The sequence below is a fragment of the Garra rufa genome, chromosome 20, assembly GCF_049309525.1.
Source record: "Garra rufa chromosome 20, GarRuf1.0, whole genome shotgun sequence".
Taxonomy (NCBI): domain Eukaryota; kingdom Metazoa; phylum Chordata; class Actinopteri; order Cypriniformes; family Cyprinidae; genus Garra; species Garra rufa.
This window is the reverse complement of record NC_133380.1, coordinates 20,265,849-20,281,808: the sequence shown is the minus strand read 5'-3', so window position 1 is coordinate 20,281,808 and position 15,960 is coordinate 20,265,849. Positions and strand designations below refer to the sequence as shown.

At 32.8% G+C, this 15,960-nt stretch overlaps 1 protein-coding gene across 2 annotated transcripts in view; it reads right to left on the bottom strand.

Annotated features, from left to right (window-relative positions):
- srgap2 (SLIT-ROBO Rho GTPase activating protein 2) overlaps positions 1–15,960 on the bottom strand; it is a 63,094-nt gene that overhangs the window by 17,560 nt on the left and 29,574 nt on the right. For both annotated transcript variants that reach the window (XM_073825322.1, XM_073825323.1), the window contains exons 8-14: positions 14,604–14,688; positions 9,472–9,499; positions 8,987–9,017; positions 5,758–5,818; positions 3,511–3,588; positions 3,294–3,428; positions 3,060–3,165 (exon numbers count right to left, since the gene is read on the bottom strand). In XM_073825322.1, the coding sequence (XP_073681423.1) occupies positions 3,060–3,165; positions 3,294–3,428; positions 3,511–3,588; positions 5,758–5,818; positions 8,987–9,017; positions 9,472–9,499; positions 14,604–14,688 (524 nt within the window). The remainder of the gene's footprint in view (positions 1–3,059; positions 3,166–3,293; positions 3,429–3,510; positions 3,589–5,757; positions 5,819–8,986; positions 9,018–9,471; positions 9,500–14,603; positions 14,689–15,960) is intronic.

Below are 15,960 nucleotides of genomic sequence, written 5' to 3'. Positions count from 1 at the left end.
GATTGACCGTAGAGCAGGCTAGAGCGAATTAGAGAAAGCGTCAGTTCTTTAGAGACCCATTTTGGCACCTCCATTGACTTTTATAGCGGAGGAAAGATCTATCGGCCGTAGAGCAAACAGAGGAGCCATTCACAGAGGGCTGCAGACGTCCAGCATGGGAGCACTAATGGTGGCTTGATGGTGACACCATACTTCAACACACATTCGCTTCCCCTTTCTGGCCGTGACACGAGGGTTGGAAAGGTTTCAGATGCTTTAGGAGAACCAGACACGCCTGCGTGCACAACGGCGGGCTGGAGTAAAAGCTAAAATCGTGTTGTGGTCTGGAGGGTCTTTCAAAAGGACCACAGGGTGGAAAAAAGTGGATGGAGGAGAGGCAGAGATATGGAGGGATGTGTTCCAAGAGGCTTGAGTGCTGTAGCCCTCAACTGAGGTTGGGTATGAGCCAATGCTCTCTTTTCGGTAAGAGAATATTTAAATTCGTAGTAAAAAAGGTCTTGTAAAATGGTAAGTTTAGATTGTACAAACGCTCTTTGTATGCTGGGGCAAGGTTAGCTGTAATAAATCACTGCAAACTGGCGCTGGTCTAAAGGAATTGTTCACCCAAATAATTCTGTCATCATTTATTCACCCTCATGTTGCTCCAAACCACTAACTTTGTTTGTATTCCTTTATTCACTGAAAATGTCATATCTTCAGGGATGTAATGTCATCAGGGGTAAAAAAGATGACAAATAGACTTAGGTTATTTGGACTTGGACTATGTTTTTCAGCAGAAAAAAAAAAAAAAAAACTAATCTAAGACCAATAGCATTTGGCATCGTTGACGTTAAACTGATGTATGCATCTTCATAAGTCATACTGTAACCAAACACAGGTGTCAATAAAATCAGATTTGAGAGCTGCAAGTGAAATTTTAATTGAATAATAATGTAATAGTCTATGGAACATCAAGCACAAACCATATAGATAGTATTTATTTTAACTGAAGAACATTTTGTTCTTTTTTGAAGCCCTGATTCACTTTCATATGGAATAGAGCATTTGGGACATTCTGCAAACATCTACTTTTTTGTTCCCTGGATGTAAGAAAGCGATACGGTGTTGGAACAATATGAGGGAGACAGGGTTCGTACAGATACTGTAAAATGAAATTCCAGAACTCTCAACTTTAAAGAATTTTTAAGCACTACTGTTTTAATTTTATAGGATCTCACTTATCAAACAATATCTTCTATCTCAAATTCTAAAAAAGATTAATAGATAAATACAAATATGCTAATAAAACAAAATGGCAAACGTAAAGTGAAGCACAAGCAAAGTATTCCTACTGAAGTATTACAATTTTTTTACTATAGTAAAACCATGGTTAACTTTCTTAAGGGATTTGTATTTGTGTATACTTTTTTTTTATAATGCTACTGCTTTAATTGTTTGATGTTTTCTACTTTTTAAGAAAAAAAAATCTGATAAAATGAAACCTGAAACAAATGATTTGCCATACGTGCTCCAAAGTCCCAAACTGAATCAAATGATTTGTGAACCCGCACCGAAGTCCCGATCTGATTTAAATGAATTGCGTTCCACACAAGTTCTGATCTAAAGCAAAAGATTGGTGAACCTGCTCCAAAGTTCCGATCTAAATCGAATGATTCGCGATGCACGATCTGAATAAAGATTCTCGAATCATTTGACTTAGATCAGGACTTTAAATCATGTATCACAAATCATTTGACTTAGAACTGAATATTACGCATTGTGAATCATTTGATTTGAATAATTCAATTTGCGAAATGATTCACAAACTCGTTTTGATCTAAATCGAATGATTCGCAGTCCATGCGCCAAAGTCTGGATCTGAATAAAAATTCTCGAATCATTTGACTTAGATTGTCACTTCAAATCACGTATTGTGAATCATTTGACTTGGATCTGAACTTCGCACATTGTGAATCACTTGATTTGAATCATTCAATTTGCGAAATGATTCATAAACCCGCTCAAATGATTCACGATACGCAAAGATCTGATCTAAAGCAAAAGATTTGCGAACCTGCTCCAAAGTCAAAAAAAAAAAAAAGATTCCACGCTCTAAAGTCCTGATCTAAATAATGATTCTCAAATCATTTGACTTAGATCGGGACTTCAAATCATGTATCACAATTAATTTGACTTAGATCCGAACTTCAAGTAGCGTATCGCGATTTATATGACTTAGATCGGAACTGTGCACTGTGTATCATTTAATTCGCGAAATAATTCACGAACCCGTTTCGATCGAAATCAAATTAATTTGATCTGAATCAAATGATTGATGATACACAAGGTTCCGAACTAAATCAAAATCATTACAAGGAATGTCAAAATTTTTAAATTAATGAATCACTTAAAATAAATGATTGCAGTTACGAGTTTGAATCAATCGGATCCAGCGTAAATGACTCAAATTGATTTGGTTTATCTGTTCCTCTGAGACAGAGCTTTTTGAAACCCTGAATCAGTTAAACCAAAGCGTCACAAAATTATTTACTGTTTCAAAGTGCTTCAATCGGATCGCATATCGCAAATCATTTGTTTCAGATCGGGACTTCAAATCGCGCATTGAAAATAAGTCGTGAATCATTAGATTCAGATTAGGACTTTCGTGTATCACAAATAATTTGATTTAGATCGAAACGTCTTTGTGAATCATTTCATGTCTTTGTCAGTACTACTACTGGGGTAGCTTGCTAGTTTTATGACATTAAATGAAATAAGCTAAAAAAGTAAGATGTTTTTTTAATTGCGTGATTTTTTTTTTTGTGTGTGAAAAGATATATGCTGATTGAACAAAAATGTGATATATTGTCTTTTAATAATTCAAGCACTTTTCAGGTACCTCTTTAGGAATATTGCTATTTTCAAAAGTTTTCCAGGCCTTAAATTTCACCTCGTACGAACCCTGGGGAGACTAAATGATTGTCACAGACCTTGCCTTGAGTGAAAATCACAGACAAATCAAACTGAATGACTCTGGTGGGAAAGTTCATTCCAGACAAGCTTTGATCTTCGAAACTTACTGGTTAAGGAAAGCAAACAGGTATCTCATGATAACCAGGGTGCTGCTGGGTAGACACAACAGGACTTTACGGATGTGGACAGCTCTGTCCTGGAGGTTCTCCATGGCTGGAAAAAACAACATGTACAAGAAATGAGTTCATGTAGGACAAAAGGTTCTCGATTGTCTAATCTGGTAAGGCTGGTCTCCAGTACGCACGTGTACTGTGGGTGCAGGAAATAAAGCGGACACTCACAGACACAGGACATTAAGTCATGGAAGACTTCCTTAGGAAAGAGGGCGTGCTCCAGGCCTCTGAAGTAGAGCTTTAACACTCCAGCGATGGAGTCCATATCGTGATCGTTCTGGTCCCCAGCCAGCGGGTCCTCACCTGAGACACAAAGAACCCTTTAGACTTGATTCGAAATAGATAAACGACGATTTACAGCATGCGACAGTCCAGACAGACTCACCTCTTTCAAAGGCGTTCTTGATATCATTGACTTCCACCTGGGAGCCCGACACCCTGAATATTCCCTCGTGATGGAGACCTGTACAGACACAGACATGACGTTATAGACACAGAATAGACAGGAAGTGTCGTGTTTGTGTACTCTGGCAGTTGAAGTTTCCAATAATCTTAACTAAGCCGGATTTACTGAATCTTCAGCATCATGGCAAAAGAAACAACAATTTGTTTTAAATTGTTAGTTTGCAATGTACACTGCTGTTTAAAAGTTTGGGATCAGTAAGATATTTAATGTTTTTTTTTTTTTTAATTTAATCCAAAATCCAGAAAAAAAACCCTGTGAAATTGTGAAATTTAATTTCAATATATTTTGTGAATATATTTTAAGTGTAATTTATTCCTGCGACAAAAAGCAGATTTTTCAGCATTATTACTCCAGTCTTCAGTATCACATGATCTTTCAGAAATCATTCTGAAATGCTGATTTATTATCAATGTTAAAAACTGTTGTGCTGTTTAATGTTTTGTTGAACTTGGGATATTTTTACAGCATTCTTTAATAAATAAAAAGGTAAAAAGAACAGCATTTATTTAAAATAGAAATCATTTGCAACAATCTTTTGTAAACTACTATTCATAAGTTTGTGGACAGAACATTTTTATTCTTTCTTTTCTTTTTTTTTAATAAATGAATACTTTCATTCAGCAAAGATGTGCTAAATTGATAAAAAGCAATAACAAAGACTTATATCGCTAAAAAGATTCCTATTTTTAAATAAATACTGTTCTTTTTAACTTTTTATTCATCAAAAGAAATCCTGAAAAAAAAAACAGGTTCCAAAAAAATTATAAACAGCACAAATTTTTCCAACACTGATAATAAAACTAATAAATCAGCATATTATAAAAAAAAAAAATTTATATATATATATATATATATATATATATATATATATATATATATATATATATATATATATAAAAAATTAAACTGTTTTTTTTTTACAATATTGCTGTTTTTTCTAAATTTTTGATCACTGATGAGAATAAGATAATTCTTAAAAAAAACATTACAAATCTTTCTAATCCCAAACTTTTGAATGGCAGTGTAATTGGATAAAATAAAATATTAAATAAATTAAAATAGTACATTAAAAACATTAAAACAAAAATTAACAGTGGATATACATTATTATTATTATAATCATTAACAAATATTGAATTGTATCATAAAATAATAAATGTAAGTAAAAAAAAATAAAAAAAAATAAAAAGCACAACATATTAAAAAGCAGTCAGATTTATAAACTACGAAGTAGCTGATTTAAAAACGAAAGGTACAAAATAAAGGTTCCAAAAGTTTTTTTTTTCTTTCTCTCAGTGATTCCATAGCAGAACCATTTATGATTCTTTAAAAAACCTTTCTTAAAATAACTTTTTTAGTGTGAAGAACATTTACAAATTTTAAGGAACATTTCTGCAATGGAAAAAAAAATTCCATGGATGTTAAAGTTTCTTCATGGGAAAGAAGCAAACTTATTTTTATAAGCTTTTTTAATGAATCATTTCAAAAGATAAATTTTTGTTTATACAATAAATTACTGCTGATTAAGGGCAGTTACGAAAGTATCTGACTCATTTGTTTATGAGACAACCTGTAGTTAGAGATACTTTCAAAACACACTTTTTTCCACCTTATTTGACCACAGAGTAACCATGACTTCACCATGGAAAAAAATCATTAAAAATCAGAAGTAATTTCTAGCCAATTAAATATTCGGAACAGAGCAGAAAGCACAACCAGAAAAAAAAATTAAAGAAAAAAAAAAAAAAAAAAAAAAAAAACTTAGAATTTTTTTTTTAAATCACTAAATTCCCTGATATTTCCAGATTTCCAGACAGTGGAAACCCAAGAAAATTGTATATATTTATATATAAAAAAACAATAAATAAAAAATAAATAAAATAAAAAATAAAGTAAAATAAAATAAAATAAAAAAATAAAATAAATCATTATTTTGTAATTTTTTTAAAAAATTGGGACTAAATTGAGTTAAATCCTGGATTTTTTTTTTTTTTGAAACACTGGATATTGCTACACGAATAAAAGTGGTATATACTGCATGATAGAAAAATAAATGAAGCAGAACAGTATTTTTTTTCATTTCGTAAGGGAAAGTCTAGAGAGCGGACACAGCAATAGTGCCTTTGGCAAGAAAAGGAAAGTGAGAGAGAAAAAGGGAGAGCTCACCGTGTCGACTGATGAAGCAAATACAACTCTCCACCATCAGGGGAATAATTTGGCTGGCCTCCTAAAGGAAGGAAATAAAAAAAATAGAAAACAAAATATGAAGGAGAAAATATGCAGGATGGTTCAGGGGGGGGGGGGGGGGGGGGGTTTCTCTGGACATTTTGCAGCACAGGAAACCTTTCTGAACAAGGGTCTCTGTTTCTAAGCAGAGTGCTTAAATAATAATAATATTTGCAAAGGGAGGCAGGCATCAGACAGAATTTCGAAGGGATGAAAACGCAGCACAGTTTGAGCCACGGGGGAATGGGGCAACGGTTGCTAGGAGACAGCTTCTCTCCACAGCTTCCTTTTGTTTATTTGGGTGAGCAGGAAACGGCTAAGCGAAGCAGAATTTGGGAACTTTACTACTCGGAGGTCACGCTTAGAAACTCTACATACTTACATGAGTATAAAGCATCATGGGTCTTTCTTGTATTTTAGTTTTTTTCACTAAATCTTTTGTTTCTCAAATCATTTCTTCTTCTAGTGACAGAATATTGCTGTTATAACATTATCCCTCACTAGAGGGCGATATGGACATTGGGGTGGTCAAATGAGGGGTTGCAGTGGGTCCTTTTCTTTGTTTAACCATACTGCATGGTGTTAAACCCCTGTAGGGTTTAAGTTGTAGGATGTGTACACTAAATTTATCTCACTGGCCCTGTTTATAAATTCATTCCTCTGCCATTTGCACAATATTGCAGAGTGGCACTGCTATCTTACTATTTTATTACACATGTCACATCATGTAAGTAAAGTGATTCTCAAAGCAGTTTTTAGTAATTTTTCAGCCTCAGTGACAAATTCTGTAAAAAGACTTTGCATGAAAGCATTAGTAAGATGCTGTATGTCTTTTCTGACCTACCAATAGAAATATAATAATCTTGTATTATGTGCATACAGTATATTGGCAGAGTGACCTGATTGAACTCCTTGATTGTTGTTTGATTATAGATTTGTTTACATGAATAAATAGTATTCATACAATTCATTCATTTTTAATACTATTTTATTTTATATTTATTTTCTTTTTTCTTTTATGAATTACTTCATTTATGTATTTATTTAGCTATTTTAGATTAATGATTTTAGTATTTATTTAATGTAATTATATTATTAATTACATTTTATAATTAAATATTTTTTCTTCTGAAATGGTTGGTGAGACTGAAAATGTAAGTAAGTGTTGTCTCTTTACAAATAATTCCATTAATTCCTGCTAAATAAAATAAATTAAAAAAGTAATAAAATAAAATGTAAAATTAAAAAAAATAATTATATAAAAAAATTATAAATGAATAATATCCTAGTATCAGATGTGGCTCCAGTGATTTCCCTCTGAGTATATATTCATTTTCACTATTTATTATATGAATATAAAGTATTCTTACTATTTATTTATTTTTTAATATGATATTATTTTATATTCATTTTTATTTTTTATTTAATGCATTGCTTTATTTATTTTCGATTAATTATTTTAGTATTTGTTTATTATAATTAATTTAATCATATTATAATAAACAATTTTTTCTGCTAAAAAATAAATTAAAAAAATAAAATAATCAAAAAATATATAATAATAATTATATAAAAAAGAAAAAGAATAAATAAATAATAAATCTAGTTTCAGAAGTGCCTCCATGGCTTATATAGTAGTATTACGATATATATTTTAATTTCTACTATTTATTATATGAATAAATAGTACTGATAATAATTATTTTTATTTGAATAATATTTTATTTAATATCTATTTTTTATTTCATGTATTTATTTATTTTTTTATATTCATCATTTTAGTGTTTATTTAATTACTTTAATGATATTATTAATTAAATTTTATAACTTTTTTTTTTCATTTGGGTTGGTTGGGGAGAGATTGAAAATGTAAGAAGTGTTGTCTTTTTACCAATCATTGCCTTCATGCCTGCTAAATAAACTTAAATAAAAATAAATAAATAAATAATATAAAAAAGGAAAAAGAATAAATGAGTAACAACCAGAAGCATCAGAAGTGGCTCCATAGCTTTTCCTCTGATGACACATTCATTTCTACTATTTATTATATTCATACTATTTATTTAATTTAATATTATTTAATATTTATTATTTTTATGTATTACTTGTTTTTATTTATTGTAGTATTTATTTGATTTAATTATATTATTAATACAATTGTATAACTTTTTTTTTTTTCATCTGGGTTGGTTGGGGAGAGTCTAAAAATGTAAAAACCTTTGTCTCTTTAAAAATAACTGCATTGATTCCTGCAAATTAAAATTAAATAGAAAATGTAATAAAATAATAAAAAAACATAATCATATAAAAAATAAAAAGAATACATGAATAATCACCTAGTATCAGAAGTGGCTCTATGACTTTTCCTCTGAATACATATTAATTTCTACTATTTATATATTCATACTATTTATTTATTTAAATATTACTTTATATTATATATTTTTTTTTATTCTGTGTATTAGTGTTATTTATGTGTGTAGTTATTTATTTTAGATTAATAATTTTAGTATTTATTTAATTTAAATAAATAGTTATATTAATAATTAATTTAATTATATTATTAATTATGTATTACAAATATTTTTTTCTGGGTTGGTTTGGGAGAGACTGAAAATGTGAAAAGCATAATCTGATCATCTCCAGCTAAATAATAATAATAATAAAAGAATAAACAAATATTCTTTTGAATCAGGAGGTGGCTCTGTAGCTTTTGCTCTAAGTAAATGAAATGCCACATCAGAATGAGCATAAACACAACAAAACAAACAAACCAAAAAGTAAAATACACATATAAAATAAATAAATGACAAATTAAATCAATATAATTAAATACACAAATAATAAACAGTGCACATCTTGTTTGCTGTAGCAGTTTCCATTGCATGACAAATTGTCCGGAGTGATTTCTGAGTAAATATTTCCTTTAAATATGAAATATTTCTGCCTCTTTGTACTTGATGTTTAAAGTTACATAAGGGTTTGTTTGTTTGCACAGTGTCAGTGCACTATTTTTTGATAATATCTGCCAATGTTTTCCCAGCACTGCACACCATTGTAATGTTTTGTCCTGCATATTGATTTCAATAACAATAGCTGATTATGCTTTTTCGTGCACTGATCCAGAATCAATTCTGAGTCGATTCTACCGGCGAGTGGTGATAATTACCTGTTTCCGAACAGTGGAGTTCCTCCGTCCGCTGAAATGGACAGAAAAAGAAAAAGCTCTGTCATTACAATGGATCATTTTCCCTCAAAATGCTCTAATTTTCCACCACATTCAATTTACAAACTGCCTGTAGCCATTAGACCAGTAGAAATTACCCTCCCAAAAAGGGTCCTATTTTAATACACTGGCCTTCAACTCATACACTCACACAGACAGGCTTTACGTAGTATTTGTTATGAAAGCGCTTGTTTTGTCTCTTCTGTGAACTCTTGTTTAAAGCTCCATTCCCATTTCCATACTCCATTATAATGGCAAAGTAAATCACCTTCCCCTGGCCTCAATAAATAAATCAGCAGATGTGAATAAAAGATGAATACGTCTAGACAAGATATTCATCTATAAATGGCCTTGAAACATCTGCATGTGTGCTATATTAATTGTTGTGCGTAAATGGTTGGAGTTGTTGGCTTTCCCACAGCACTCACCTGGCAAGGCAGTAGTCGGTCTTCTGACCTGAATGAGGATATACAAGGAGAAAAAAAAAGAGAGAGGAAAACAGTTAGAGGGAGGCTGGATGTGTGAGGAAGAGGCCACAGCTGGATACACTTTCCTTTTGGGAATAAAACACCGTCCCGTTTCTTGTCAGAGGACCTTCCTGTGGGACGTGACCTCATATCCACTTATTCCCCTCCAAACTCATTCAGGGACATCACTATGTGCTATTTTCCCTATCACATGCAGTTTGAGACAGCAAATGCCAAACGTGCAACAGACTTCAATGAGCTAATCATCCAAACCACTTTGTTTCCTTCAGCCTGTGCTGGAACATTCTGTCAGTTCATTCAGCAGCTGGGATTGCACACACTGTACTCAGCACACCGAAGGCTGTATTTACTGAGGTATTTTGATGATAAAATCTGTTTTTGTCAATGGACAAAATGAATAAGTCAGATTGTGAATAACTGAGGTGTTTCAAATTCGATCAACACATCCAATTAATGATTACGTCGCTCTGAAATCAATCCAAATCTCAGTGGAAAAACAATCTACACTCAAAAAAATGTTGGGTTATTTTAAAAACCCAAATGCTGGGTTCAGTTGTTGAGTTTATTGGGTTATTGTTAAATATTTTTTTACCTAGGTGCTGGGTAGTTTTTCCAAATTTAAAATGCTGGGTTATTTTTTTTTTTACCCAAATGCTGGGCTCAGTTGTTGGGTCATTTTATTTTGGTTATTTTTAATATATTTTACCTAGGTGCTGGGTAGTTTTTCCACACTCTAAAAAATGCTGGGTTATTTTATTTATTTTTTTTACTCAAATGCTGGGTTCAGTTGTTGGGTCATTTTATTTGGTTATTTTTAATATATATATTTTTTTTACCTAGGTGCTGGGTAGTTTTTCCACACTCTAAAAAAATGCTGGGTTATTTTTTTAACCCAAATGCTGGGCTCGGTTGTTGAGTCATTTTATTGGGTTATTTTAAATATATTTTACCCAAGTGCTGGGTAGTTTTTTCACACTCTAAAATTGCTGGGTTTTTTTACCCAAATGGTGGGTTAAGTTGTTAAGTCATTTTATTGGGTTATTTTAAGAAAAAAATACCCAGATGCTGGGTAATTTTTCCACACTCTAAAAATGCTGGGTTATTTTTTTTACCCAAATGCTGGGTTAAATTGTTGAATCATTTTATTGGGCTATCTTAAATATTTTTTGACCCAGGGGCTGGGTAGTTTTTCAACACTCTAAAAAATGCTGGGTTATTTTTTTTTAACCCAAATGCTGGGTTCAGTTGTTGGGTCATTTTATTTGGTTATTTTTAATATTTTTTTTACCTAGGTGCTGGGTAGTTTTTCCACACTCTAAAAAATGCTGGGTTATTTTTTTTAACCCAAATGCTGGGCTCGGTTGTTGAGTCATTTTATTGGGTTATTTTAAATATATTTTACCCAAGTGCTGGGTAGTTTTTTCACACTCTAAAAATGCTGGGGTTTTTTTTACCCAAATGCTGGGTTAAGTTGTTAAGTCATTTTATTGGGTTATTTTAAGAAAAAATTACCCAGATGCTGGGTAATTTTTCCACACTCTAAAAATGCTGGGTTATTTTTTTTACCCAAATGCTGGGTTAAATTGTTGAATCATTTTATTGGGCTATCTTAAATATTTTTTGACCCAGGGGCTGGGTAGTTTTTCAACACTCTAAAAAATGCTGGGTTATTTTTTTTAACCCAAATGCTGGGTTCAGTTGTTGGGTCATTGTATTGGGTTATTTTTAATATGTTTTACCTAGGTGCTGGGTAGTTTTTCCAAATTAAAAAAAAAAATGCTGGGTTATTTTTTAACCCAAATGCTGGGGCTCGGTTGTTGAGTCATTTTATTGGGTTATTTTAAATATATTTTACCCAAGTGATGGGCAGTTTTTTCACACTCTAAAAATGCTGGGGGGTTTTTTACCCAAATGCTGGGTTAAGTTGTTGAGTCATTTTATTGGGCTATTTTTTATATTTTTACCCAGGTGCTGGGTAGTTTTTCCACACTAAAAAATGCTGGGTTATTTTTTTTTACCCAAATGCTGGGTTCAGTTTTTGGGTCATTTTATTGGGTTATTTTTAATATTTTTTACCTAAGTGCTGGGTAGTTCTACACCAAAAAAAAAAAAAAAAAAGAAATGCTGGGTTATTTTATAAACCCAAATGCTGGGTTCAGTTGTTGGGTCATTTTATTGGGTTATTTTTTATATGTTTTACCTAGGTACTGTGTAGTTTTTCCACACTCTAAACAATTATGGGTTATTTTTTTTAACCCAAATGCTGGGTTCAGTTGTTGGGTCATTTTATTGGGTTATTTTTAATATTTTTACCCAGGTGCTGGGTAGTTGTTCTATACTAAATAAATGCTGGGTTCAGTTGTTGGGTTATTTTTTAAATATTTTTTTACCCAGGTGCTGGGGAGTTTTTCCACACTCTAAAAAATGCTGGGTTATTTTTTTTAACCCAAATGCTGGGTTCAGTTGTTGGGTCATTGTATTGGGTTATTTTTTATATTTTTTTTTTACCCAGGTGCTGGGTAGTTTTTCTGTAACTAAGCTGCTGGGTCATTTTTATTGGGTTATTAAATATTGGGTTATTTTTTTCTACCCAACCACCGGGTTGAGCCTGTCTCAGACGAAACAACCCAGCTGCTGAGTTACAGTCATAGCGCAGGCTTTTTTGGTGCACTTCTTCAGCAAAATAAAGGTTTGTATACATTTTATTTCATTTATAAGTCTTTACTATGCTGCAAATTATATTATTTTATGCAACGCAACATACAGGGACGAGACGTCATTTGTTTCGCATGATGGAAACTCCTTTTGCCTTGCATAAAAATTAAAACGATCGGTCATTTTCTAAAAAAGTTTTTATACTTTGTAACCACAAATATTTGTTTTGCACTAGCTCTGCAATGTGTGTCCCACATTACATAATTACATCGAAAAGGTCACACGTTGTTTGCTCTTCGTCTGTGTACCTTGGTTGAGAAATGTAGGGTAGGGTGAAAATTTCACCATTTTCACCACTACGTAATGCGTGAAGTCAAGCTAGTGAGGAGCATTTGGGGTTAAAAAGACAATAAATGTTTAATTTTTTTTAGAAAATGACCAATCGTTTCACTAGATAAGAACCTCAAGTCAGCTTGGGGCACAGACTGACTTCAGAGAACCAGTGGTGACAAAAGCCAACGGTGTTGTTGCCTCGCTTCGGCAGCGTCTGGACCAAAAAGCTGCACTTGTATTCTTTGAAGCTGAAGTCCACTATGTGGAGAAAAATTCTGGAATGTTTTCCTCAAAAACCTTTATTTATTTTTGACTTTAAAAAGAAAGACCATATTGGATAACATGGGGGTGAGTAAATTATCAGGAAACGTTTATTCTGTAAGTGAACTAATCCTTTAAATGCAATCACTAATGATTCCTAATAAGACTGTTAAATATTATTTTAGCTCATTTTACTGTACATGATCATTTTGAGCAGCTAATCAGCATATTAGAATGATTTTTGAAGGAACATGTGACACGACTGGAGTAATGGAGGAGAAAGTTAACATCTACAAAATGATTACTACTTCTGACTGCGCTAGTCTCAGCTAGCACGCTTATTTCACGAAAGAGTAATCAACACCATTGCTATCTCTATCACACATAATTATCTCTTCGTTATCTTGTGTGCCATCAGTCTGATTCTCTCAGTTTCACTTCCTGTTTCATTGGCAGTCTGAGCCGAATGGCTGATAGTTTCATTCAGTTACCAGGAATGAACGTGGGTGGTACATCAGAGTAAAAAACACTCTAGGAAATCCCCGCTGTGCTCTTTTCTTTCTTTTCAGACTCATTTTCTGTGTCTTGTAGCATGGCACATGACCTTTGACCTCCAGCATCCAACACTGCCAGTGAGTGAGTGGATAAGATCATGCTAGGGTCCAGAAGACAGCAGTATTGAGCGGCTCTGGGCTGTTAAAGCTTCATGCTCTGATGACATCAGTACCATCCTCAAGCTTACACACAAACGGTCAACTCGTACCCTCTCTGTTTGACACGGCAACATCCCACACAAACATATGAACCCTAACCCTACACATAAAAGAAACATTATTTTGTGAATTAAAAATTAAGTAATTTTCTAATTTTATGTATCACACATATTTACGATGGCGTAACAGACTAATGACAAACAATAGGCTAATTATACAACATTGTATTCCTGTACTCAAATTTGACTGGTTGAGCATCATTCTAAGTGTGCTACAGAATCAGTATAACAGCACATCATTTACTCAACTGATCTGTTTAAAAACTGGAGAGCAAAATATATGACTGTCTTTATGAGTAAGTCAGTTGAATCATTCACTAAACTGATTTGTTCAAAAAAGACTGATTCTTTCAGGAACAAAACATGACTGACTGTATGAGCAAGTCAGTTGAATCATTCACTCAACTGATTTGTTCAAAAACATTGATTCATTTGGAAACAAGACACATGACTGTCTTAATGAGTAAGTCAGTTGAATCATTCACTCAACTGATTTGTTCAAATACACTGATGCATTGGGAACAAAACTTAAATTCACTTAAATGATTTGTTTAAAGCCACTGATTCATTCAGGAATAAAGCATATGACAGTCTTTAATATGAGGGAGTCAGTTGAATCATTCACTCAACTGATTTGTCCAAAAACACAGATTCATTCCAAGATGAAACAAGTGACAAGGTATGTCCAATTAACTATAGGATCATTTGGTTTAATGTACAGTAAACGTAAGTACTGCCTTTATAAATTACTTACACTGAATCTTTTTCTCAACCAATCCATAGAAAACAATGATTACTTTAGGGAACCGTGTGTTGCTCTGAGAAGCACAATGGTGGATTATAAAATTTGACTTCGTTTTAAAGTATTTTCACTTGTGAAGCAAAAAGTAACTGGTACTATATAATGTCTAAAATATTATTTACTCAATATTAACATCTTGTTTATTGAAGTAAAGTAATATTACACCCACAATATTTTATGACAGAAGTTTTTCAGATTAAACCAGCTCATAGATACACATGCACACATCAACCGAGAAAGATTACTCACTTTCTCCCAAAGTCTTTTGGATCAGGTCATGTTTAGCCTGTAGTTTGGTGATGAGATTCCTGCCTTCCAGAAACTCCTTCAGTTTCTGAAACAGAGAATAGAAAATGTTTTAACTCCAGCTCAAATCTAAGACCATCTCAACACTCATGAACTAACACTGCTGAGAAATGTCATTTGAATAGCTATTAAGTGAGCAGTATAATCAATCTTCCTTCCTTTTCTCAGCTTTCTGGCCAAGGATCATTTCTCCACCCCTTTCAATTTGCTGTGTAGTGTTGAGACTATACGTCTTGTTGGCGTAAACATTAATTTCATATCCACTGGAGCACAGGGAGGCTTTGGATCTATGTGCTCTAATAGCTTATGGCTCTTTGGGGGCGAGAACCCTGACCTGATGGAAACCTGACAGCAGAGAGACAGATAGAGGAGTCAGGAGACGGATGGAGAGAAACCTGAACTGCGGAGGGAATGAGGGAGCTGGGCAGACAGATGCTTACAATTTCATCCATCATATATCACAGCCATACCAGCATTACAGTCATGCAGACACGGGAAGGATAGCCAACACATGGAGCCATGCACTAGTGCTTTTGGCAGAAAAAGACAAGCTGAATGTGCATAGGGAGTTAAAGAGAAAGGAGAGAGGGAGATACAGGGGAGGAATACATCAGGATATTATGTAATGAAGGGGATGTGCTAAAACAGCCTGTACAACATCAAGTGACAAACCTTTGTTTGCTAAGCTTGTGCTTCCATTGATCACATGTGTAATTAGAAAATCACATGTTGAGATTAAAAAATGAACGGCTTCATTAATTTGATCTGGTTTTTGCTAGTAAATCGCTTGAAATTAATGATTTGAATCAACTGGAGTGGTTTCAGTGTAAATAACTCAATTGATTTGGTTCATCTGTTCCTCTTTTCATGTCTTTAACACTGTCAGTACTACTACTACTTGCTTAGCTTAATTGTTTTCTGACATTAACTGAAATAAGCAAAAAAGTATGATGTTTTTGAATTGCGTGAAAAGATATGTGCTTATTGACAAAATGAAACAGTTGTTTCATAGATCCATTGTCTTTCAATAATTCAAGCACTTTTCTGTATTTCTTCAGGAATATTGCTATTTTCAAAGGGTTTTCCAGGTCTTAAATTTCAAAGTTAAATTCAAGTACTTTAAGCACTTTAAAAGAACCCTGTTAAAAAAGCTTAAAAAACAAAAACAGGAAAGCGATTATGAAATTAAATAATTCATTTTTCTTAATCATTTAAAAACGGTAAAAACCTAAAAATAAATAAAAAATAAATAAATAAATAAATATGACCCTGGACCACAAAACCAGTCTTAAGTGGCACG